The sequence below is a fragment of the Chiloscyllium plagiosum genome, chromosome 36, assembly GCF_004010195.1.
Source record: "Chiloscyllium plagiosum isolate BGI_BamShark_2017 chromosome 36, ASM401019v2, whole genome shotgun sequence".
Taxonomy (NCBI): Eukaryota; Metazoa; Chordata; class Chondrichthyes; order Orectolobiformes; family Hemiscylliidae; genus Chiloscyllium; species Chiloscyllium plagiosum.
Genome location: NC_057745.1, coordinates 19,692,386 through 19,720,180, shown reverse-complemented (window position 1 = coordinate 19,720,180; position 27,795 = coordinate 19,692,386). Strand labels below are relative to the sequence as shown.

Below are 27,795 nucleotides of genomic sequence, written 5' to 3'. Positions count from 1 at the left end.
CTCAAGGCCAAGACTGATAGCTTTTTGATTTACAGGGAAGTTGAGTGTTACGAGAAAGAGACAGGAAAGTGAAAGGTGGAGCAGGTTTAAGGTGAAAACCATGGTCTTCTCCTGCACCAATTTCAAGAATTCTTATGTATCTCCCATCTTCACCACTCCTGGCATGTAAAATCTCCCCCATCCCCCCCACCCAGTTGCCATGTTTTAAATATATCAGTCCCAGAACAGCAACACTTATTGTGAGCTGGTGATTGGAAATTAACAGCTAAAACTTCTTTTTTTTTAAACTTTAGCTCTAAACACAAAACCATTGAATTACACGTTGCTGATGATGTTGCAGTTCCAGAGGATCTTTCCAGTTTCTCACTTGCAAAGACAGTTAGTAAAATTGAAAGGGAATTGGAGAATGGCTGTCCAGCTGGTGTGGATATTGAGGTCATGCCCACTATAGGCAATGAAATGGGCACAGGTGAGTCTGAATGCATTGCATTATTATTTCTCTACATTAAGCAAATCAATTGTTTAAAGCTGCGGTTTTCTTTCAAAAATAGCTTACAGTAAAGGTATTAAAAACCATTTTAACTTGTTACTAAGACTGAGTGAAAGAATTTTAATGAAATTGCACCACAAGATTTGCATTCTAAATTTCAGGTTTCATAGAATGTTGTAAAAATTGGGTCAAATTTCAGATATTGAACAAACCACAGAAGGATTTTTTTTCTGCATTCACTTGAGTTCAGTTCAATGATTGATGACTTAGACCAATTCATTTTACAATTGGATATCACTGACATTTAATCTGAAGTGAGGGCAAACAAGAAACTGTTTGTGTTTTCCAGTTCCTCATTGGGCAGCATTGCAAACAAAAATGTCAGTGAAATAGTTCATGCAGAACCCTTCTAACCTAGGTTTAATGTGAATCTAATTGCAGCTATGTTATGGAGGGCAATAATGTAAATTCTGGAGCTTCATACTACAGGTCATTCTGCGAAAATAAGCGTTTTGTTAACAAGTATTTGCTCTAACCTGGTTGACAAATTGGGGTCGCTTTTTAAAGTGCAAACTTTAAAACTTGTTCCACATTGCAACACTTTAAATGCTGTTTCTAAAGCGCAATCTTTCTGTAACACAGGGTTGAACCAAGAATGCAACCATAACGTTATAGAAGAACTGCCTGTACTCTAATTCTCATTTTATTACCTTTTCGTGAAAATGGGCAAAGCACCAAAATGGTTATTAAAAAGTTTCAAAATATGAGCCAGTGCAGAAATTTCGCTTGTGGAAGAAAACTCAAACCGTCATTAATTTATTTTCTACTCTTTCATGGCATATGAGCAATGTGGGCCAAGCCAGAATTAATTGCACACTCCTAGCTACTCTAGGGGAAGTGCTGGTGAGGTGCTTTCTCAAACAGTTTGCAGTGCAAAGATTGAAAATCCATGATTTTGACCTAGTAACAGTGAAAAAATCTGCTGCCCTTGTCCTTCTAGGTCTATGGTCTCCAACAATCAACTGGTCGATTGTGGAGTCCCTGACATTCGATCTCACTACCTGCCCACATTTCCTTGCCATGCCCGTCTCTGACAGTTGGTCTCACCATGTCCATGCATTCCTTCACCACGCGCATGTTTGTTCGCAATCTGCTGTAAGATGTCCACTTAGAAAAGCCATGTAACTAGAGAAAAGTGTATGCTCTTTACAGGCTTTGCCAGCTTGTTGTATTGTGTTTCAGTTTGGTTCAGATGGAATGTCATTACAGGGAAAAGTAAGTTGAAATGTCAAATTCAATGGAGCATGCATTTAAGGCGAGGAGGGGAATGTTCAAAGGAAATGTGAGGGGCAAGTCTTTTTTCACAGAGAGTGGTAGGAGTCTGGAACACATTGCCAGGGGTGGTGGTGGAAGCAGATATGATGGGGGGGGATTTAAGGGATCTTTTAGATAAACACATGAATATGCAAGGGATGGAGTGATGTGGACCAGGGGCAGACAGAAAGGATTAGTTTAATTTGGTGTAATGTTCAGCACAACATTGTTGGCTGAATGTTAGAAACGAAAATCGCTTCTCAATAATCGCTCTAGACAAATTCAGGAAAACAAAGTTTTATTAACAAGTCAAGTCTGCAGAGTCGGGCACCCTTAAAGAAAAGGCGCGCTGAGGCTTACAAAGTCTCCATTATTTATAGGACAAGTCCCTCCTCTCCTTGGCTCCAACAAGCCATGAGGTTCACATTCTTAAAAACATCATTATTTTTATCACAAAGTCTGCAACAAAAGGCTCCAGAGTCTCCAAAGTTTGTTGTTTTTCTCACCCTGTAGTCTTATCAGTCAAAAGCTTTAATCTTGAAACAGATGTCTCAAGTCGTACTCCCATCCTGGAGTCTTATCAGCGAAGGACTCATCCTTCTCTGCTGTGTGAATGGCTTCATTAATCAAGAGCCTGCTTGCTTTTACTATAGCTCACAAATTGTCAGCATTCTGCACAATTTAAACTACTCTACTTTTGAGTATATAAAATGGTTGTTAGAAAAGAAACAAAGGTTTTGTCTTTTATTATAGATCAGTCTGTGGTCCAGGCACATCTTAAAGTTTAAACCGAAATTACCTCTTACACTGAAGGGCCCATTTTTGTTCTGTACTGTTGTGTATTTTATGTTTTAATAGTGGAGCCTTAAAGCCACATTGAACTCCCCTACCCAGAATACATTTGTGCTTCATTTAACTAGTGTTCAAAGTGGAGGAGTGAGCACTGATTCATCAGCTAGGAGGCATGGCAAGTCGTAATCATCAGGGGATATATTCTTGTTCACGTTTGACCTGATGCCATGAGATTTCGGTGTTGAGGACTTCAAGAGCAACTCCTGTCCAACTGTATGTCATTTAGAGGAGGCATAATGTCTCAGTGGTTAGCACAGTCAGGGAACCTGGTTCGATCCCAACCTTGAAAAGATGTCTGTGTGGAGTCTGCATATTGTCCCCATGTCTGTATTGGTTTCTGCCTGGTGCTCCAATTTCCCCCCAGAGTTAACAGATGTGGAGGTTAGGTGGATTAGCTATGGTAGATTGCCCTGTAGTGTCCAGGGATGTGCAGGCTAGGTGGATTGGCTATGCTAAATACAGAGTTACACGGATAGGGCAGATGCTCTTTAGTGGGTCTGATTGATGGGCCAAATGGTCTCTTTCTGCACTGTAGGGATTCTATAATTCAATGATTCTGGGAGGATTTGTTTTGTCTGGGACAGGACATACCAGGGATGTTATTGATGGTGACTGTCTGTCAGATATGATTCCATGGGTGTAAGTATTTCAGGCTGTTGCTTGCACAATCTTTGAGACAGCTCCTAGCTATGGTACCAACTTCTAGATGTTTGTAAGGAGGACTTTGCAGCATGCACAGGGCTGAGCTTATTTATGATGCCTAGGTTGAAGATATGCGATCGTCTGGTTTCATTCCTTTATTTAGCCTTTGTAGCAGGTTGACTGAATTGTGACAGTTTAGAGGGCATTTAGAGTCAACTACAGTGCTGTGGGTTTGGACTCACTGTATACTAGATCAAGTGTGGCATGGTGGCTGAGTGGTTAGCACTGCTGCATCACAGCGCCCAGGTTCGATTCCACCTTCGGGCAATTATGTGAAGTTTACATATTCTCCTCGTGTCTGCATGGGTTTCTTCCAGATGCTCCGGTTTCCTCCCACAATCCAAAGGTGTGCAGGTTAGGTGGACTGTTCATGCTAAATTGCCCATAGTGGTTAGGGATTTGCAGGCTAGATGGGTTAGCCATGGGAAATGCAGGGTTACAGGGATAGGGTAGTGTGATGGGTCTGGGTGGATGCTTTTCGGAGGGTCAGTGCAGACTTGATGGGCCAAACTGCCTGCCTCCCCACTGTAGGGCTTCTATGATTCTGCTCTATGAAGTAAGGATGGCAGAATTCCTTCTTTCCATCTGTTGAATTGTTTCAGAAAAGGATTCTAGGGCTCAGCAACCTTGGAGGTGTTCATGTATGTAACAAGATGAGGAACAAGAGCAACGACAGAAAGCATTCAAATTACCATGTTTTTAAAAGCTCCAGATCAGATAATAGGAATGAGGTCACTTACTTTCTGCAAATTCAGTGAAGAGTTTTCTTTGCTTCCTAAACCAAATACAAGTTAATAATTGGAATACCTAAAGAACCTAATGATAGATTAATTCAAGCTGCTTAACCAAACTGAGTCGATATTTAAAAAAATATTTTTCATACTCTTGTGAAAAAAAAATCACATTTTATGTGACTATTCAAATTGATTATTAAGGAATCTGTTTTGATAATGATTAAGGTTATAGCTGTCAACTGTGGAAAAAAAAAGACCAGAATAAATCAAAACACTTTGTTCTAGTGTGATGGAAAAAAGTAACCTAAAGTTACCAAAAATGCTGAGGCAAAAAGGTTTTGCATTCCACCACATGCTGTTTTGTTAATTTCCTTTTGATTTATGTGGGTGATAGCTAGTCCAAAATATGAGGAGATCAAAACCTTGGCTGTCTTGAGAGTGGTGCAATATGTGCAGTTGTGGAATCAAATAGCTTTGGTTAGGGCTGGTAGATTATTAGTGTCATTTTCTGCAACATCAGGCCTAGATTTATAGTTTTATGTTTGATGTACTACCAGATGGTATTTTCCTGCAGGCTGCACACAGTACTTGAACAAAACTGCAATCTGTGCAAAATCTGAGCTTCATGTTACATCAAGACATATGTTTGTATGGAAAGATCAGTTCTGGTTCCAAATGTGGACAGGTGAAAACCAAACGTTTGCTACCACTCCAGACATTAGTTGGTGCCCTGAGGGTGGGAGGGATGCAGCTTTACCATCTGAGGGTGGCGAGACTGGCAGTAGCTTTACTGTTTCAGATTCAAAATTCTGATTACACAGTTCCAATGGGAATGATTCTGGTGTAGTCTCAATAAGTTATACAGAACTAATGTATTTGGACAACCGACTTGCATATGTGAATTGACTAAAATCTATTAACTCATAGAAGAGTCATTGAGTCATAGAACTGTACAGCATGGAAACAGACCCTTCAGTCCAACATGTCCATGTCGACCAGATATCCTAAATTAATTTAGTCCCATTTGCCAGCATTTGGCCCACATCCCTCTAAATCCTTCCTATTCATATACCTACCCAGGTGTCTTTTAATTGTTGTAATTGCACCAGCCTCCACCATTTGCTCGGCAGCTCATTCCATGCACGCATCACATTCTGCATGAAAATGTTGCCCCTTTTGTCCCTTTTAAGTCTTTTCCCCTCACCTTAAACTTATGCCCTCTCGTTTTGGACTCCATTAACTTGGGGGAAATACCTTGGTTATTCATCCTATCTATGTCCCTCATGATTTTATAAACTTCTATAAGGTCATCCCTCAGCCTCTGACACTCATGCGCAAATAGCTCTCGCCTATTCAGCCTGTCTCAAACATCGCTCAAACGTTCCAACCCTGGCAACATGCTTGTAAATCTTTTCTAACCCTTTCAAGATTCACAGCATCTTTCCTCTAGCAGGAAGACCAGAATTGCATGCAGTATTTTAAAAATGGCCTAACTAATGTCCTGTGCAGCTGCAACATGATCTCCCAACTCCTATACTCAATGCATTGACCGATAAAGGCAAGCATACCAAATGCCGCCTTCACAATCCTATCGACCTGCGATTCCACCTCAAGGAGCTATGAACCTGCACTCCAAGACCCCTTGGTTCAGCAACACTCTCCAGTACATTACCATTAAGTGCAGAAATCCTGCTCTGATTTGCCTTTCCAAAATTCAGCAGTTCTCATTTATCTAAATTAAAGTATATTTGCCACTCCACAACCCACCTGACAGCCTTTGAATCAAAATAATGGACAACAAATTTCTATAGTATTAATTTTCAAATATACAAGGCAAGGGAATACATATCTAACCTAAACATATTACAGTAGCTACAATACTTTGTACATTGAAGTGAGAACATTTTGAAATCCGAATGAAATGACAAAAAGTTTTTTTTTATAAAAAGGGAATTAATAAACTTTAGATGAGTAAAGAAAACATTTAAAAGTAGTAATTTAAAGTACAGAACTTGAGTATTGCTGAAAAAGATATGTTTTTGAGACTTTTCTTCTTGAACTCATATATACCTCATCACTCATTTGTATGATAGGCAGAATGTCTTTTTGGCTTTATGGCAGTGTCTGTTAGTGGGAAAGCCACTTGTGTTGCTACTATATTGTAACAGTATGAACCAGCCAACTTCACCTTTTGCTCAAATGTTTGACGTGCCTTATCCTTCTAGAGTAATCTAGGGTACACTAGGTACTTTTCATGACCAAGGTTGATTGCTTTGGGGCATTCAGTGAGTTTGTGCGGTATACAGAGAGAAATTATTTGATATGGGTAGCTTTATCTGGCAGGTCGCATGAAAAAATTAATAGACCGGGCCCTGCTCTTCACAAACGGACAGAACGTGAACACACACTGCCTATTTCAACTCAATAAAATAGGTTATAGCCAGTCACTGGTTCATTTCAGAGGGCCAAACTTTGCTAACTCCCTGGCCAATCAGAGTTAACTTACGTGGTTTAACCTTAAATAAAGCCTGGTTGTTAACTGTTAAACAACATGAATAGGTACATTCTCAATGGCAATACTCTACCAACTTGAGTCCACTTGCCAACTAATCATGTAATATAAATGTTGGTTTTCCCCTTCAATGAGTACTCTTGTGAAATATCCTGATGAGTAAAAACACTTTGTCAAAATCGTTCTTCTTTCAGCATATAATAACATAACATTGGAGTGGGCAATAAACAAAGAAATAACTAATGCCTGTAAAAATGGTATGGCGATTATCATGGAGGATTTAAATCTACATGTTGATTGGTCAAATAAGCTTGGTCATGGTAGCCTTGAGGAGGAGTTCATTGCGTGTACCAATGACAATTTTCTTGAACAGTATGCAATGGAACCGACGAGAGAGCAAACTCTCCTAGATCTGGTCCTATGTAATGAGACAAGAATAGTTAATGACCTTATAGTTAGGGATCCTCTTGGAAGGAGCAACCACAGTATGGTTGAACTTAGAATACAGCTGGAGAGTGTGAAGATAAAATCCAATAACTGGATCCTGTGTTTAAACAAGGGAGTCTACAATAGAATGAGGGAGGACTTGGCTAAAGTCAACTGGAAACAGATTTTATGGTGAGACAGTTGAGCAGTGGAAGACTTTCAAAGCAATTTTTCAAAGTGCTCAGCAAAAGTATATTCCAGTAAAATGGAAGGACTGTAAGAAAATGGATAATCTGCCATGGCTGTCTAAGGAAATAAGGAAGCTATCAGATTGAAAGAAAGGCATACAATGTGGCCAAGATCTGCAGGAAACTAGAAGAATGGGAAAACTTTAAATGTCAACAGAAAGCCACAAAAAGAGCTATAAAGAAAAGTAAGATAGAACATGAAAAAAACTATCTCAGAATATAAAGACAGACAGCAAAAGTTTCTATAAATATATAAAATGAAAAAGAGTGGCTAAAGTAAACATTGGTCCTTTAGAGGATGAGAAGGGGCATTTAGTTGTGGGATATGAAGATATGGCTGAGGCATTGTATAGGTATTTTGTTTCGGTCTTCACAGTGCAGGACACTAATAACATGCCAGTCATTGACAAAGAGATGAAGGTAGGTGAGGACCTGGAAACAATCTTTATTACGAAAGAGGTAGTGTTGGGCAAGCTAATGGAGCAAAGGATAGACAAGTCTCATCGCCCTGACAGAATGCATCCCAGGGTGCTAAAAGAGATGGTGGGAGAAATAGCAAGTGCTGGAATAGTTCCAGCAGATTGGAAAACAGCAAACGTGACGCCACTGGGGAATTATAGACCAGTTAGCTTAACCTCTGTTGTGGGAAGATACTTGAGTCTGTTATCAGGGAAGAAATAGCAAGGCATCCAGATAGAATTTGTCTCATTGGTTAGATGCAGCATGGTTTCATGAAAGGCAAATCATGCTTAACTAATCTTTTGGAATTCTATGAATGCATTACATGCAAGGTGGACAAAAGGGACCCAGTAGATGTGAGTCAAGATAGAGTCGTGCTGGAAAAGCACAGCAGGCCAGGTAGCATTGAGGAGCAGGAAAACCGATGTTTCGGGCCAAAGCACTTCATCAGACTGGGAGCCTCAGGGGCAGAGAGATAAATGGGAGGAGGTTGGGACTGGGGCGAAGGTAGCTGAGAGTGCAGTAAGTGGATGGAGGTGGGGGTAAAGGTGATAGTTTGGAGAGGAGGGTGGAGCAGATAGCCCATTTATCTCTCCACCCCTGAGGCTTCTAACCTCATTCCTGATGAAGGGCTTTGGCCCAAAACATCTATTTTCCTGCTCCTCAATACTGCCTGTCCTGTTGTGCTTTTCCTGCACTACTCTAATCTTGACTCTAATCTCCAGCATATGCAGTACCCACTTTCACCCAGTAGATGTGGTGTACTAAATTTCCCAAAAGGTCTTCGATAAGGTACCCCACATGAGGCTGCTGCATAAGATAAAAATGCATGGCGTTACAGATAAAGTATTAGAGTGGATAGAAGATTGTTTGACTAACAGGAAACAAAGAGTAGGGATAAATGAATGCTATTCTGGTTGGCAATCAGTAACTAATTGTGTGCCTCAGGGATCAGTGTTGGGATTGCAATTATTCACAATTTATATATATATATGATTTGGAGTTGGTGACCACGTGTAGTGTGTCAAAGTTTGCAGATGACACTAAGATGATTGATAGCAGAGTGTGCAGAGGACTGTGAAACTTTGCAGAGGAACATAGATACTTTTAGTGAGTGGGCAAAGGTCTGGCAGATGGAATACAATAGTAATAAATGTGAAGTCATCCATTTTGATAGGAGTAATAATAAAAAGGATTATTACATAAATGATAAAGTTGCAGCATGCTGTTGTGCAGAGAGACCTGGGTGTCCTTATGCAAGAATCACAGAGGTTGGTCTGTAGGTACAGCAAGTAATTAGGAAAGCAAATGAAATTTTGTTTTTCATTGCTAAAGGGATTGAGTTTAAAAGCAGGGAGGTTATGTTGCAGCTGCACAGGGTTCTCGTGAAACCACATTTGGAGTACTGCATGCAGTTTTGGTCTCTTTATTCGAGAAAGGATGTACTGGCACTAGGAAAGGGTGCCGAGGATGTTCACCAGGTTGATTCTGGAGTTGAGGAGGTTGGCTTATGAGGAGAGACTGAGTAGACTGGAAATATATTCATTGGAATTTAGAAGAATGAAGGGAGATCTTATAGAAACATATAAAATTATGAAGGGAATTGATAAGATAGACTTCGAAAGGATGTTTCCACTGGCAGATGGAACAAGGACAAGAGAGCATAGCCTCAGAAATAGGGAGAACAGACTTAGGACTGAATTGAGAAGGTACTTCTTCACCCAGAGAGTTGTAAATCTATGGAATTCCTTGCCCAGTGAAGTAGTTGATGCTACTTCAGTGAGCATTTTTAAAGCTAAGATAGTTTTTTTTAACAATAAAGGAATTAAGGGATATGGTGAGAGCGCGAGTAAGTGGATCTGAGTCCACAAAAAGATCAGCCATGATCTTATTGAATGGCGGAGCAGGCTCGAAGGGCCAGATGGCCTCCTCCTACTTCTCGATCTTATGCTCTTATGTAAATATATGCTTTTCTGGTTCTTGACCCTTCTGCCAAAGATTTACAAGGATGTTGCCAGGATTGGAGTGTTTGAGCTTTGGGAAAGGCTGAATAGGCTGGGGCTGTTTTCCCTGGAGCTCCAGAAGCTGAGAGGTGACCTTATAGAGGGTTATAAAATCAGGAGGTGCATGGATAGGGTAAATTTCCCTGGGGTGGGGGAGTCCAGAACTTGAGGATATAGGTTTAGGGTGAGTGGGGCAAGACTTAAAAGGGCCCTAATGGGCAACTTTTTCATGCAGAGTGTGGTGCATATATGGAATGAGCTGCCAGAGGAAGCGGTGGAGGCTAGGACAATTACAACATTTAAAAGGCATCTGGAAGGGTATATGCATAAGAAGGATTTAGAGGGATGTTGCTGGCAAATGGGACTAGATTAATTTCGGATATCTGATTAGGATGGAGGTATTGGACTAAAGGGTCTGTTTCTGTGTCGTTATATCTGTCTGACTGTATGTCAATAGGAACAATTACTCTCCATCTGCGCCATCCAGACTCCTTGTGATTTTGACCAACTTGATAAAAGGTTCCCGAATCTTCCTTTTCCCAAGTTTTGTATCATGTGTATATTTTGAAGTTCTACCCAGTACAGATGTCTAAGTAATTAAAAGTATTAAGTTGTGTTTTTGTTGTCAATTACATTCATAATGGTTTAATCAGGAACACAAATACAACACAAAACATCATTGCATTTGTTTTAAATGTTTATATGTTACGATTTTAATTTTATGTAGACAACATATCTTTATATTTGTTTGGGGGTGATCTAGTCATGCCAGTAATTGGGTTCATCATCCTGGATTAGGGAAAGAACAACCACTGAAGGTTCCAATTTCTTGATTGGTATTTTGTAATCTCTGCTGGGAAATGTTTATATGTAGATGTTAGAGGAGTTGAAGACTGTCGTGGCTCACAGTTGAAGATTTATCTTCCACCACATACTGAACAGCTGTGAATAAGGCATATCTCATAAGGATAATATTATTACAGAACAGGTCACAGGCTGGAAACTCTGCAGAGCATAACTCACTTCCTGACTTCTCAACGTTTGCCCACCATATGCAAGGCGAAAGTCAGGAATGTGCTGAAGTATTCCCTATTTGTCTTGATATTTACACCTCTCACAATATTGAAGAAGTTTGACCCTGTCCAGGATAAAATCAGGCCACTTCTTTAGCAGTCCATCCATCACGTCAAATATTCACTCCCTCCATCACCAACGCACTGTGGCTGCTATGTACACTTTCTATGTAAATTTGAAAACTTCAACGATGTATATGTTCAAAGTGAATGCATAAATAAGCTGTACTGTTGATTAAGTCATTATGAATTTAGTTGACAATATCAACAATACTTGAACACGACCACCTGAAAGTTCCCCTTCAAGTCTCGCATTGTCCTGACTTGGAATTTCCTCAATGCAGCTGGGTCAAAGTCCTGGAACTGCCCACCTGATACCACATGACTATGACAGTTTAAAAGATGGTCCACCGTGTCTCTATCAAACGTAAATAGGGTTGAGCAGTGGATGCTTGCCTTACTTGTGATTCCATAGACAAATAATAAGGAAGAAATAATACTGGTGTGTACTAATGCCTTCAAGATAAGAGATATGTCTGGAGTTTCTGCACAATTGTGTTTGTTTTTGCAGCAAAATTTCCTTTTGATCCAACCAGGACGAAAGATAGTTGAAATTTATGCACAAATTACATTCAGCACAATTTGATGTTCTCCAATCTTTTGTACTTGTTTTTTAAAGCACTGTGGAAGGAACAGGCTATAAAACTAGTGAATTGCCAACAGTTTCTGCTAACTACTTATTCCCAAGCTATCAAGGATATTGCAAAAATTAAACTTTTATGTGCAAAGACATCATTAGAAAAGTTTTTATAATTTTTTTTCATTGCTGAATCACAATTTAACTGCAGTTTGAGTGAAAAATCAGGAGGGATAAAATTACTACTCAGAATGCATAGAATCACCAAACAAGTAAGAAAGAAAAAAGAGAATATTTGCTTGATTCAGTAATACAGCACGTTACAATTACCTAGATAACTATACTGGGAGATTCACATCACAGGAAAATGCTCTTCCATGAGTATGTATTTGACTTTGCTTGTATTTTATGTTTGACTGTGGACTTCTGGGTTTATCTTTGTTCAGAGAAGCTCTGTTGATATCATTGTTGAGAAGGAAAAGGCTCCCTAATTGTGCTTTTAAGTCTGCATTTCTGACTGCAATATTTGTTCCATCCAATACCACATATAAAACCCCATCACCTGTAGGAATGCCTCAGTTACTTTGAAATATCAATGAAGTCTTATTTTATAAAGTGGGTAGTTTTCTGCTTGAGGAGAAGATACTCCTTTGATGAATATGAGATATAGATTTTACAGAGGATTTCACATCCTGCTTCTAGGGCAGCTAACAGTAATTAAAGAGAGCTGCTAATATGCAGGTTTTAACAACTAGTAGTCAAGCCACCTGTTAGACTTTACATTTGGATCTTAATCTTTCATCCTGACTGGAATTCCTCTTCTGTCCTGACTGAAGTGAAGAGCCTGCTAAATGTCAAATTAGAGATGTGAGACAGAATTTTCTCAATCCATTGGGGCTGGGTGTGGAGACCAAACAGGTTGGGGAAGTTAACAAAACACGCTGCCATTGTAACCCTGTGCCAGTGTCCCTTTAAATTGAGAGATCCTTCATTACTGGAGTCAACACATCACCCTTCTTCCCAAACCCTGATTCATTTGGGCATCCAGAGGCAGCCTGTAATTGGTTTGCACTATAAAAGAGCAACTGCAAAATATGCAAATAATGGAACCAGGTTCCCAACTCAGAAATTGTCCCAGCATAATGGCAAGAACGAAGCTGATAAAGTTAAGTCTTAATCACACATTTTAATGTGATCTTTTTTAGTTCTTTTCCCTATTGATGTCCTTTCTTTCTTTCATTTCTGATCTTGTCATGGTAAGGCTTGCAATGCTCTGTTCTCTAAATGTTGGGCTTTTATAAAGTTACTTCCAAGTTAACTTGCTAAAACTATATTTTACTGAACATAACATGTTCAGCGACTCAGTAATTTATATTCAGCAGCTCAATGTCAATGTAAGGATAGCTAATATAGCTCTTCCCTGGTTGTTTCCATAAGCTACCAAGAGTATTGAAGTGCAGCCATTCAGCTGAAATGGTCCATGTTGGTGTTTTGTGTACATGTCTTCCTGCACCCTTCTGCATTTGGTTATCTTTCTATCCTTGCGTTTCCCTGGATAGGTGACTGTTAATCCAAAGACCCAGATAATATTCTGGGGACCCGGGTTCAAATCCCGCCACTAAGAATTCACTAAGAAGAAATCTGGACTTAAGAATCTAATGATGACCATGAATCCATGGTCAATTTCTGGAAAAACCCATCTGGTTCACGAATGTCCTTTAGGGAAGAAAACTGCCATCCTTATTTAGTCTGGTCTACATGTGACTCTTAACTGTCCTGGCCCATTAGGGATGGGTAATAAATGCTGGCTGAACCAGTGGTGCCCTTATCCCGTGAATGAAAAAGTCCTCGCATTGGTTTATCTAACTTTTCTTGAATTGCGAGAATATAAGAAATAGGAGCAGGTGTCAACCCCTCAAAGCTATCCCACCATGCAGCAAGGTTATGGCTAATTTGCCCCAGCCTCTCAGCGGCATGGTGGCTCAGTGGTTAGCACTCCTGCCTCACAGCACCAGTGTCTCAGGTTCGATTCCAGCCTCGGGTGACTGTCTGTGTGGAGTTTGCACATTCTCCCCGTGTCTGTGTGGGTTTCCTCCGGTGCTCTAGTTTCCTCCCACAGTCCAAAGATGTCAGGTCAGGTGAATTGGCCATGCTAAATTGTCCATCGTGTTTGGTGCACTAGTGAGAGGAGAATGGGTCTGGGTAGGATATTCTTCGGAGGGTCAGTGTGGGCTGGTTGGGCCGAAGGGCCTGTTTCCACACTGTAGGGAATCTAAATCTAAATCTAAATCAACTCCTCTATCATGCCAGACCATCATGGTCCTCAACTTCCCAATATTTCTTTTAAAAATCTGTCTGCTGTTTACATACTTTCAGTGATCCAGCCTCCACAACTCTCAGGGTAGAGAATTTCAGACATTAACTACCCTCTGGGAAAAGAAATTTATTTCTAACTTAGTTTTAAATGAATGTCCCCTAATTTTGTAACCATGGACCCTACTTTGAGAGTTCCCCCCCAGTGACAACATCTTTTCAACATCCACCTTGTCAAGCCCCCTCAGATTCTTATATAATCATACCTCATTCTTCTAAACTCAAATGAATAAAGGTTTAATCTGCTTGTCCATTAGTGATAAATCAACCACTTCATCCTAGGAATTAGCCAATGAATCTCTTTTGAACTGCCTGAAATCCCAATTTTTTTTAAGTTCAAGAACCAAAACTTTGCATAGTACTCCAGATGCAGCCATACCAACACCCTGTATAATTGTAAAAATATTTCCTGATTTTTAAACTCCAATACAGAACTAAGGTTCCGTTAGCTGCCTTATTTACTTGTTGCATCTTGTCACTAAGCTCGTCCTTTTTCTAAAAGCTGTTCCTTTTCTCAAGGATACTGTGTCCTTGAATTCTTTTCAGAGGGATCGTAAAAGTCTGCGCTCGAAAGGACTGGTCTGGATTAGAGATGAAAGGGTTTACAGAGAGACCTTTTTGTTTATACGTAAACAGATAAGACTTTAGGACAAAGCCTCTATGTTTTAGAAGAGACCTGAATAACGAAAGGGGAGTGCGCAGTCCTAAAAGGTAAAGTCTTGTTTGAGTCAGTTCAGCAGAGGGCTATGTGGAGTCAGGCTGTTAGACTGTCTTTCCTTCTGCCCTTCTAACTTTGACCAGTAAGCCTCTGTTTTGTTTTACTATCTGTTTAAGGGGTTTGTTTATTGTGACTGTTGTGTATTTTTGGAACAGCATAATGAAGTTTAGTTTGGATAGACTGTGTTCTGTAGGTATTCCATATTCTGTTCTTTGTGTTTCATTCCATAATTTTGTGAATAAATTTTTGTCGGTTTTAAAACCTGCTAATCAACCTTGTTAACCTACTGTGGTTAATTATCACTGTACACTTACCGAAACACATAGCAAAGTTACGGTCTGGGCTGCTGCTTAAGAATGTTTTGAGTGGTCTGGCCTATTCCAGCTAATTTTTGTTTCATGTACAAGATCACCCAGGTTTCTGCACCATACTTTGAGCCCATTTAAAAAATATTTGGCTTTTTGATTCTTCTTATCAAGGTGCATAATCTCACCATTTTCTATGTTAACTTCCATCTGTAATAGAGTCATACAGCACAGAAACAGGACCTTAAGCCCACCATGTCTGTGGCAACTAACAAACACTACACTAATCTCATTTATCTGCACTTCGTCAATGGCCTATTATGCACTGACATTTTAAGTACTCATCCAGATGCTTCCTGAACGTTGTGAAAATACTTGCCTCCACTGCCCTCAGTGACATGTTCCATATTATCTACTCTCTGGGTGAAATAATTTTTTTTCTGATATCTTCCAAACCACTTGCAGTTCACCTTAAACTTATGTCCTCTGGTGTTAGATATGTCAGCCACGGGAAGAGAATTTCACAATCTACTTTGTCTATCCCTCTCATAATTTTGTATACCTCAGTCTCAATACCATCAGCCTCCTCATACTCCAAGGAAAACAAACTCAGACTATCCGATCTCTCCTCAGAACTGAGACTTTTCATCCCTGCAACATCCTCTGTGCCCTCTCCAATACAGTCACATCCTTCCAATAGTATGGCGACCAGAACAACACACTGTGTTCTAACTGTGGTCTAACCAATGTTTTATAAAGTCATAACAAGACTTTCTTGGTCCTATATTCTGCATCCTAACTAATGGAAGGCAGACATCCAGTATGCTATCTTCACCGCCCTGTTAACACCTTCAGGGATCTATGGACTTTTACATCAAGGTCCCTTCACTTCTCAGTACTTCCTAGGGACCTACCGTTCATTGTGTATATCCCTCCTTTGTTAGACCTCCCAAAATGCATCACCTTGAATTTATTAGATTTAATTCCATCTGCAATTGCTGTGCCCAATTTGCCAGCTGATCAGACTGTAACCTGAGACCATTGTCTTCACTATGAAACAACATAGCAATTTTCATGTCATCTACACATTTACTAATTATGCCCTTATATATTCACATCCATGTCATTAACATATGTAATAAACAACAAGGCTCCCAGCACCAATCATTGTGGAATACTGCTGTTCACAAACTTCCAATTATAAAAACAACCATCCAATATCACCCTTTGTAAGCTAATTTTGGATTTAGTTTGCCAGCTTGTCTTGGATCCCATGGGCTCTTACCTTTTGGACTTGCTTTCTGTATGGGAACTTGTCAAAAGGTCTTACTGAAGTCTACATCAAACCATATTAATTGCACTACCCTCATCAATATATTTAGTCAGCTTTTCAAAAAACTCAATTATTTTAGTCTGAAGGCATCTCTCTCTAACAAATTCATGCTGACTACCTCTGATCAATAGCTGTCTTTCCAAATATTAATTAACCATGTCCTTCAGAATATTTTCCAATAATTTCCCTCCACTAATGACAGACTAACTGGTCTGTAATTACCTGGCCTATTCCTGTTCTTATGTGTCAGATTTTCAGCCCTGATCAGGGAACTCATTCAGTGAGGTCCACCTGGCTGACCTCATTACAATCACTACATCCTTGCCCTTCCAATTAGAGGACATAGGGTGGTTCTTTTCTTTCAGCTGTTCCTGGGCATTTTCACACTGGCTCAGGTTCCTCCAAGTCTGCCTTGATATGGGCAGCTTGTAATGCACAGTAGCTAGCTTCTTGTGCCAGGAGCATCGCAAAAGGAATTAATTCTCTCCTTCAGCTGGCAAAGGTGTCGAGGTGGTGCCATCCACCGTGTCCATCTCAGATTCAGAGGTATCTTCAATGGTTGACAGAGAGGGAGCACTCATGGGTTCTGAAACAGCCGGAGAGGCTGTGGAGGAGCAAGGCTCATTTTGCTCCCGTACTGTTTGTGAGCTTGCAGCTTTCATGTGCTCCACGTGCTTATTCAGGACTGTCTCACCGACCTCAATTTTATACGGATTTGGACCCAACTTCTTGTTGACCATGCAGGGCCATTCCAGTGGCTCCTACACCAAACTTTGTCTCCTGAAGTAAACTGTCTCTCTTGCTTAGTGGAATCTTGTGTCCCGCCCTTGACAATCCTGATGCCTTTTCACTCCCAATAACTGAAAACATTGTGAGTCCACAAGCTGTCAGGAGAATTACTTGTAGCTTTTCATCTGTCCAAATGTCAGTTGATTCGAAAAAAATAACACATTCTTTCCACATACTGGGCCCAGTCTTCGACAGCAGGTACAAACTGCCAGAAATACTTACCCCAACTCAAAGATGACTGTTGCGAGTGAATTTCTACAGGAGCATGCTTTTCTCTCATCACCACTGAAATAACTCCACAGAGGTATCTCGTCACCAAGTCACCCTTTCTTTACATGTGGACAGTCCTCGGCACTAATCCAGCCAGCTGTCAGAGTGAACAGGACATCTGACACTCGTTTCTTTTACCAGAGGCTGGAATCGAACCTGGGTCCCTGGCACTATTAGGCAGCAGTGTTAACCACTGAGCCAACACGATACCATGTCTGAACACCACTGAAATAACTCCAGAGTCCGGTATCCCATCACAAAGTCATCCTTTATTTACATGTGGAGAGTCCTTGAATCTGATCTAGGTCCCTCAGAGCCAGCTCTCGGTGTGAACAGAACCTTTGACACTCCTTTTTTTTCTCTTTTAGAACCTCTGACAGTCCTGTTTTTTTTTCTTCTTTTCCCTTGTTTTCCCTTTACCCCCACACTACTGCCTAACTGCTTATTTTGCCCCCACATCCATGGGATACTCATTTTTAGTTTTTCTTTTTAAAATTTTTTTTTCATTACCCCCACACTACCACCTAACTGCGGTAGTACTTACTTTTCCCCTGCACCCATGTTGTGTGTGTATGCAAGTGTGAGATACAGTGAAAGACACAAGGTGCACAAATCTTTATTCAATTTCCACCACCAGGAAGAAAGGAAACACCCAAGTGGCCAGTGACAAGCAGTGCCTTCACATCAAAGGCCAATGCTGCGTGCTCAAACAATGAAGGGAGGGCAGGGATTGAATCAAAACAGAGTTGGAGGGGGAAATAATGCACTCTACTCCCTGCGGTGCCCATCTCTCCCTGATCAACTCCAGGTGTTGGTGGACACCACGTGCTCCTTCTCCAGAGACACCCGTTAGCACTGCTGCCTCACAGCGCCAGAGATCCAGGTTCAATTCCCACTGCAGGCAACTGTGTGGTGTTTGCACATTCTCCATGTGTCTGCGTGGGTTTCGTCCCACAGTCCAAAAATGTGCAGGTTAGGTGAATTGGCCATGCTAAACTGCCCGTAGTGTTAGGTGAAGGGGTAAATGTAGGGGAAAGGATCTGGGTGAGTTGCTCTTCGGAGGGTCGGTGTGGACTTGTTGGGCCGAAGGGCCTGTTTCCACACTGTAAGTAATCTAATCTAATTTAACATAACCGCGGAAGAGGGGGAGGCAGTCGGCCCTAACAATCCCCTCCACGGCCTGCTGCCTGGATCTGTTCATGGCCAGTTTGGCCAGGCCCAGTAGCAGACCCATGAGAAGGTCTTCAGACCTGCCCTCCCACACTCTTGATCTTCGGGGACTGAAGTACAACCAAAAGCCGAGAAGGAGGTTTTTGAGGAAATCAAAAAGGGAGTGCAAGCGTCCATACCCAATATATACATGGTCCACAGCACCACAGAACAAGCAGTTGGGCTGGGAGTCCGTGAACCACCGCAATCTGCGGTTGCAGGGGGCTGCTGCATGCAGCACCCTCCACCCCAGATCCCCGAGAGAAAGGGGGAGGACTCCCATGTAGAGAACCCTCCACTGGGGATCTCCACCGCCCGGTGGCAAATGGGCACGCCAAGGGGATGAGGGAGGATACTCGTTACTTTTTTTTTCTTTCCTGCGGTAGTGCTTATATTTTCCCCTGAACCCATGTTGTGTGTGTGCAGGTGTGCGATACAGTGAAAGACACAAGGTGCATGAATCTTTATTCAGTTTCCATCATCAGGAAGAAAGGAAATACCCGAGTGGCCAGTGACAAGCAGTGCCCTTCACATCAAAGGGCAATGCTGCGTGATCAAACAGTGAAGGGGAGGGCAGGGATTAAATCAAAATAGAGTTGGAGGGGGAAATAATGCACTCCACTCCCTGCAGTGCCCACCTCTCCCTGAACAACTCCAGGGTGTTGGTGGATACCGCATGCTCCTTCTCCAGAGGCACCCGGGCTCTGACATAACCGCGGAAGAGGGGCAGGTAGTCGGCCCTAACGACCCCCTCCACGGCCTGCTGCCTGGACCTATTTATTGCCAGTTTGGCCAGGCCCAGGAGCAGACCCACGAGGAGGTCTTCAGTCCTGCTCTCCCCCTTCCGTACCGGGTGCCCGAAGATCAGGAGCGTGGGACTGAAGTGCAACCAAAAGCAGAGAAGGAGGTTTTGAGAAAATCAAAAAGGGAGTGCAAACGTCCACACCCAATATATACATGGTCCATGGACTCCACAGCACCACAGAACAAACAGTTGGGCTGGGAGTCTATGGACCACCGCAATCTGCGGTTGCAGGGGACCGCTGCGTGCAGCACCCTCCACCCCAGATCCCCGAGAGAAAGGGGGAGGACTCCCACATAGAGAGCCCTCCACTAGGGATCTCCACCACCCAGTGGCAAATGGGCACGCCAAGGCATGTCCGGGCGGTGGATGAGGGAGGACACTCATGTTCTAATCTGTCAGCCAGGATTCCTTGATTGGACTTGGATAACAGCCCTCGTCAAGGATCTCCTATTCTATGAGGTCCACCTGACTGACCACGTTACAATCACTATAATAGCCAAACTAACTGAATATGTTCTAATTTTGTAGATAGGACACGGCGCGGTGGCTCAGTGGTTAGCATTGCTACCTCACAGCACCAGGGACTCAGGTTTGATTCTAGCCTTGGGTGACTGTGGACTTTGCATATTCTCCCCGTGTCTGCATGGGTTTCTGTCAGATGCTCTGGTTCCTCCCACATTCCAAAGATGTGCAGGTTAGGTGGATTGACCATAATAAACGTGGAGTTACAGAGATAGATTACGGTACTGGGTTTGGCTGCGATGGTCTACAGAGTGTCGATGCAGACCTGATGAGCCAAATGGCCTTTTGCTGCGCTGTAGGGATTCTATGATTCTATCTATGATTCTATTCTATGACAGAGGCAATCTATTTTGTCTTTGTAGGGCAACTCAACTGTTAACTTTATATGCACTGTAAAGGATATTTTTAAAGCATTTGTTTTCTTGAATACTGTAGAATTAACTTCAAAATAGAAAAAAACTTAAGAAACTGTATTAATCTGAATTCACAGAGGCCCAGATACGATTTCTGAAAGCGAAACTACGAGTAATGCAGGAGGAACTGGACAGACTAGCTCATGAATACAACAAGAAGGTGGGGTTTTAAACATGTAATAACATCATAAACATTTATCGTCAGCTGTAAGGATGTTATAATATCAAAATCAAATGCTAATAATATCATTGTCATGTGTTTAGTGTTCAATGATTAGGTAATTGTGAAGTAACTGTGAGGGGCTAATAAGAACAAATAACATATTGTAAGTTAAAATATAGGGGGAAGGGATGAAATATGAAGATCAGACCCATGACATTGTTGCAGGATATTCTTGGGGTAGTGCCTAAGGCTCAAATAATATTTTCAGCTGCTTCATCAAAGTCCTTCTCTCCATCATAAGGTCAGAAATTGTATAATACTCAGCACCATTCACCGATCCACAAATTCTGAAACTGTTCATATTAAGGTACAGCAAGGGCTGATCAAAATTGTGGCTTGGTCTTCTAAGTGGCAAATAACATTTGTGCTGTACAATAAATATCTGCAATAAGAGAGAATCTAACCATTATCACTTGACATTCAATGGCATTACTATCACTCTACTATTGACATCTTGGAGATTACCACTGACCAAAAATTGAACTGGACCAGCTTCAAGCGCAGGTCAGAGGCTCGGAGTTCTGCAGTGAGCAATTCACTGACTTGCTCCCTAAAGCCTGACTAGCATCTACAAGTCACATCATGAGTATGGTGTATACTCTCCAAATAGCTGTATGTGTGCAACTCAAAACTGTAGAAGCTTGACACCATCCAGCATAAAGCAGCCCCCTTGATTACTATGATTTGGAGATGCCAGTGTTGGACAGGGGTGTACAAAGTTTAAAATCACACAACACCAGGTTATAGTCCCAACAGGTTTAACTGGAAGCACTATAGCTTTCGAAGCGTCGCTCCTTCATCAGGTGGTTGTCTTTGATTACCACCTCATCTACTACATTAACATTCACCACCTCATCATCAAAGTACAATTGTAGCGCTGCAGGCAATCAACAAGGTACACTTCAGCAAGACACCAAGGCTCCTTTGGCAGCAACTTCCAAATTAACAACCTCTACCACCTAGAAGGACGAGAGTAGAAGATACATGAGAGTGCTACCACCTGGCAGTTCAACTCCAAGACACACAGCACTCCTTTCCTTACGGTGGTATCCTTACACTCTAAGCATGCAGGTATATAATTATTTGAAGTTTGTGTCACAGGGTGGATAAAAAGCCATTTGACACCCTTGCCTTCAGTGCTCAGTCCTTTGAGTATCAGAGTTTGGATGTCATGTTGAGGTCATACAGGACACTGGTGAGGCTTCTTCTGGAATACTGTGTCCAATTCTGGTCGCCCTGTTATAGGAAGAATATTATTAAGCTGGAGAGGGTTCAGAAGAGATTTACCAGGATATTGCCAGGTATAGAAGGTTTGAGTTACAAAGAAAGGCTGAATAGGCCAAATTTCTTTCACTGGAGTGTAAGAGGTTTAGAGGTGATCTGATAAAAGTTTAAAAAATAATGAGGGGTATAGATAGAGTTAATGATAATTGTCATTTCCCTAGAATGGTGGATTTTAAGACTAGGGGGCATATTTTAAAGTTGAGAGGAGAGAGATTTAAAAAAGACATAAGAGGCAAACTTTTTACAGAGGGCGGTTTGTGTGTGGAATGAACTTACTGAGAAAGTAGTGGATGCAGGTACAATCACAAAGTTTAAAAGGCATTTAGATAGATACGTGAATAGGAGGGATATGGGCCAGGAGCAGGCAGGTGGGACGAGTTTAGTTTGGGATTATGTTTGGCATGGACTGCTTGGACCGAAGGATCTGTTTCCGTGCTGTATGATTCTACGACTGCATTGGTTCAAGAAGGTACCTCACCAACACATTTTCAAGAACAACTAGAGTTGGGCAATACATGCTGGTGTAGTCAGCGACAGTCCCTCCTGTGAAAGAATAAAATAAACCTATGCAAATGCTGCATTTATACAATATCTTTCATGACATTGAGTTTTCCCAACATGCTGTTCAAGTGTAAACACTTGTCAGTGTTGGTAATTCATACACAGATGGTTCCATAAACAGTGAAATTAATTCCACTTGATGGTTGTGAGTTTTTTTATTTGGGTTGGAGTTCTCAGGGCAGAAGGGGATGAAATTCTGATCCACACTTATGTGATTGGAAATCAGCTGCCATACGCAATTCTAGTAAGATTACCTCGGTGAGAAATCTAATGTAGAGAGCCTCAATGGACATTTGTCACTGACTTGGCACACTTGTCATTTACAACTGTATATTTTAATTTCATTTATAAATATATTATAAATATATGTAGGTTATTTTCTCTGAGTTATTTCAATACTTAGACACAATTGTGACCAGTGATTGCTGAACTTGTGGAATTCTTATCCTCAGTCTCTTGACAACTAAATTACTTTGCATTCATTCGGAAATAAACATTTCATTATCAACAGTACTGAAAACAATGTTTTCACGCATGTGTGATCAGCTTTATTATTCCCCACGTTTTCATGGGACTTAGGGTTAAAACTATGAAGTATAACTTTTCAGTTTGTGCAAGCACCTGTGACAGCATGTATCTGATATATATTTATTTTGAAATTCTCTTTGCACAATATCTGTCCTCATCAGAAATAAGCTCATGTTATTTAATGTGCTGGTACTGGTTAATAAATAGAAACATTTGTTATCCTTGAATGTACAATTCAAATGCATTGTCTTGGGTAAATGCCAGAATAAGACTTATGCGAAAGAAAGTTGTCGATTGTAACTGTTTTATAATGTTTCACGAACCTATGAATAGTTTTGACAAGTATCTTTTAAAAATTGCCTTTAAATGAATTCTGAAATTAGAGTCTAATTGAGAGAGCCATTTGATCTCAGAAGCACAAGTCATTGTAAACATATTGATATTAAAACATCTGAGAGTATGGAAAATATTCCACATATGGTAGATATTATCTGGTTCTTTACACATTTGCCTGAACTGACTTTATTTTTAACGGAGTTAATGTTTGGTTCGTTGACAAGTTTCTCTTGCCCAAAATGCCTTTCCCTCCTTCTCCCTGACCTCACACAATACTTAATGCTCTTTCTTAGAGCTACCTCAGAAAACTGCAAATTTGAGTCAAAGATATACTGTATATACACGTGTAGAAGTTGACCCCTTATTTTTGGCCAAAAAATCTCGTATTTTTCATATATCTTGTGTAAAGGTTGACCCTACTGTATCGCGTTATAAACCACTTACAAAGAAAACTGCAAGTTCCCATTAATCCAATTGAACAAAATCGTGTTCATTCATTCACACTGGTAACTCTACTCATCGCTATTTGTTTACTATATTGCGTCTCCATCCACTCATTCATTCATAACTCTTCTGAGTAAACTTGGTTTACTATAGCATGTTTTGTTTCATTCATTCATTCAGACCGGGACTAAGTCTATCGGTACTTATCGCACTTTGTTGACTATACATCCAAAAGTTAATATCATTAAAAAGTTAATCATTTTAATTGTGCCATTATATCTGAATAACAGTGAGATATATTAGCTACATATATCTTTAATACTTTGACAAATTTGTTAATGTTGCTGAGGTTCAAAACATACGAGAGTAAATGAGAGGGAAATGGAAGAATCTGGCGGGAGAGTTCAAGACGCTTACACATTCAGAATTTAATAAATGTTTCATTTTAAGTGTGGCATCACACCAGGCCATGACAATACTGAGCAGTGTGATTTTGCAGGATTTCAATGAATCTTTGACATGTTAAATTTTTGTACCAGTATGTAAAAATAAAACTTCCTACCAGTAATTCATTCTTGTTTCTCTTGCTTTTATCCGATAATTACCTTTACCGTAATTCATTGTGTTTTTCTTCTTTATCTGGGATTAGTTGTGTGATCAAATCGACTTCTGCTAATAATATAGTATTTCAAACTGCAGCATGAATTTTAGCCCCACAAAACTAGTACCCATGTATTAGTTGACCCTATAAATTAAAGCTTTAAAAATAGTCTAAAATATCTGACTTTTACACGAGTAAATTCGGAAGGAACTGAACATCCTATTTCTCTGTTTCATTACCTGCATCAGACATGACTGGCCCACATTACTTATCATAGTGAAGTCAACATTCTCAGTTGGACCTAGTCGTGTCATTCATGCATTTTTAAAGAAAATTGTACAATGTAAGATCTGTCTTCTGATTCATATAAGAGATAGGTACACCCAACTTATATTGCATACTTAACAATATTTCTCCAGTCATTTTTGTGTCCAACAATTTTACTTTCGCCATTTACTGGACTTGAGAAAAGTTATTCAAAATGGATTCTGTCGTCAGTTCAGGAACTCAACAGAGATACTCAGAAGCAACTTTGAGTTGATGGTACAGGAAGGAAGAAATAAGATTACTGTGGACTGTGAGAGTCTATACCATGATGAGTAAAAGCAGTGTGTAAGCACTCTATCACCAGAAGATGCATAAGCGTTAAACCTTTAGACAAAGGTATTATAGTCTATGTTTATACTTTTTAAATGATATATGGTCTCAGCAACTAGATGCTGACTACAAATATTCCTGAGATATGAATACAATGTGCCTAGAAGCATGTAAACTCATTTGGGAAGTATAATAAAACAAGTTAATAAAGCTACATTCAGGCAGTATCAATGGTTGGAAATAGGGGTATGCTATAGCTATGCTAAGACACAAAAGACAGAATCTTCCCAGCCACTGAACAACATGGGCATTGGTGAGAAAGTTGTGAGAATCATGGAATTGCAGGTGCCAATTTCCCTCTATCCAACATGTTTGGAGCAATTCACAGGAACTGTACAGGATAGCTGTGGATTGCTAGCAGTTGACAATGTGTACAGCTGGGCTTTAAAGATACAGCCTTTGCTAAGACTCCTGGAAGATCCCGGCAGTAATTCCACCTATGGCAAATGGGATAATGTGATGAGCAGGTTACCATTGGACCTGGTATATAGGTAGTGAGGTGAGTTTGGCATGATAGCATGAGAAAACCTACTAGGTCTTGCAGAGAGAAACTCACCAAATTAAAACAGCCAATTTCTGGTAAGGTTCAATGGAAAGTATTCAATGTTTTCCTACTTTCTCCAATAATATCACTGATATTTCAACAGCAGCTTAACCTCACTATCTGCAGAAGGGCACCAAGTTGCCTTTTACACTAACTTATAATCCTGGCTTTGTTGATTTTACTTGTTCATTTATTTCGTGTCTATCTCTCTTTCATTAGATTGGTCATACCTAAATTATTCACTTGTTTGTCTCTAACCTATCCCCTCTAATACTTGAAGCCCCTCCAATTATTTCATCAACATGTGCAACTTGCTTCAAAGGACCTTTGTCTTCATGAATTTTCATTACACCACTGAGACCAATGATTAAAGAGTGCAACTCCTTCATGGTCCATTATAATAGATTATTTCTGTCATGTTACAACGTCAAGGTGCAAGTGCAACATAGAAGGAAATCTTTCATTGATATACTTGTATAGAGTTGAAACTTACAACAAATAATGCTATTTCTTTGCCCGATTTATAAAGCCTTTTATAATTTTATTTTTGAAATACTTATAAATTTTTTTAATTTGTAGAACTTGGCTGTTATCAGCTATTTATTCAATGCTAAATGTTGGCCTCAATAGCTACTTATTGCTTAACATCCATGTCCTAATGGCTGTGAATTTATTTTCAATGTTCTTCCAGTGATATTCCTTAGTTGAAGTTCACTGTTCACCAATTTTATTGTGTGTTTATTTTCTGTTCTCAAAAATTTTCATTAGTCAAAATTAAAATGAATGTCCCACTAACCTGATTTTTTTTCAGCTTTTCCTTCATAAGTATAATCTTTCCTTATATAATTAAATGAACATTCTCTTGTTGCTTTCCATTGTTTTTGTAAGGTGCTGAGAACTATACATAATAATGCAAGTTGCAGTATTTCTCCAGTCTTTCAAATATGTTGGATAAATTGAACATCTGTCCTTGTTTTTGTCCCAGTACTTTTTGTAGTGGTCTATTCTACCTAAACTACTTTTACCATTGCACCTGCAATATCAGATTTGCTTTTGCATTTTAATAATTGTAACATTTCACAAATCCTCCTCTGTTTTTCTCAAGTTACCACATATTGTTTTTCTGCATTAAACTGCATCTGAGCTATCTGATGACCTTTAAAACCCTCCATGTTTTGTTGTAACATCCCACATTCTTTTTCACTGTTTGCTGTAGCTTGATTTGATACTGGTAGCAAACTTCAACGTCTTTCCTCTTGCATCTATGCCAAATCATCTTTATAAATGGAAAATGACTGGTCATTTATCAGATGTTATAAATTCATTTATCCTGCTCTTTGCTTTCTGTTCCTTAGCCATTTTTTTGCTCATGTAACTAGGTTTAGTATAATTTCATGCCTTAATTGCTTTTGCACATTTTTAGTATGGTACATATAGAATCCATCAGTGCAGAAACAGGCCATTTGGCCCATTAAATCTGCACTGACCCTCCAAAGAGCATCACACCCAGACCCAGTCCCCCCCCAATTTTAGTCCCCGTAATCCTCCATTTCCCGTAACTGATCTCCTAACCTCCACTTCCCTGGGCACTGTGGGCAATTTAGAATGGCCAATCCACCTAGCCTGCATATTTTTGGACTGTGAGAAGAAACTGGATCACCCGGAGGAAAACCCATGTAGACACGACGAGAATGTGCTCACTCCACACAGTCGCCCGAGGATGGAATCAAACCTAGGTTCTTGGCGCTGTGCGGCAGCAGTGCTAACCGCTGAGCCACCCACATGTTATATATCTTTTGAAATTCTACTGCATTACCTTTAACTTCTCTTAATTTGATGAGTTTAATTGTTGACAATTTTCTGTTCATTTATAATTAATCTTAATATTGGCTGTCTGAAATTGAGCAACCATTTCAATTGAAAGATTTTAATTTCAATCAAAATCTATTTGCAAGAAAATTTTACATAACTTCTCATTGTTCATTAACTAAAAGGATGATGAAAATAATGCCTTGAGGAATCAAATAAAAGAGATAGAGGAGGAACGTAACAAGTTACAGAAAACAACCAGCATCCAGCAGACACAAATTGATAAATATAAGAGCCTGGCAGATGAGGCACACAGGAAAAGCGATGGATTGCAACAACAAGTGACATCTTTGCAAAAGGTATATTTTATATTATAATGATCTATATAATTCATAATTAACCACCACTCATGAATATCACTTGATCACTGCCAACTATAACTGACATGATTCGGAGATGCCGGTGTTGGACTGGGGTGTACAAAGTTAAAAATCACACAACACCAGGTTATAGTCCAACAGGTTTAATTGGAAGCACACTAGCTTTCGGAGCGACGCTCCTTCATCAGGTGATTGTGGAGGGCTCGATCGTAACACAGAATTTATAGCAAAAATTTGCAGT

At 40.3% G+C, this 27,795-nt stretch overlaps 1 protein-coding gene across 3 annotated transcripts in view; it reads left to right on the top strand.

The window, feature by feature from the left end:
• tex9 (testis expressed 9) overlaps nucleotides 1–27,795 on the top strand; it is a 71,809-nt gene that overhangs the window by 26,096 nt on the left and 17,918 nt on the right. For all 3 annotated transcript variants that reach the window (XM_043677479.1, XM_043677481.1, XM_043677480.1), the window contains 3 exons: nucleotides 294–469; nucleotides 20,265–20,347; nucleotides 27,360–27,533. In XM_043677479.1, coding sequence (XP_043533414.1) covers nucleotides 294–469; nucleotides 20,265–20,347; nucleotides 27,360–27,533 — 433 coding nt within the window. The remainder of the gene's footprint in view (nucleotides 1–293; nucleotides 470–20,264; nucleotides 20,348–27,359; nucleotides 27,534–27,795) is intronic.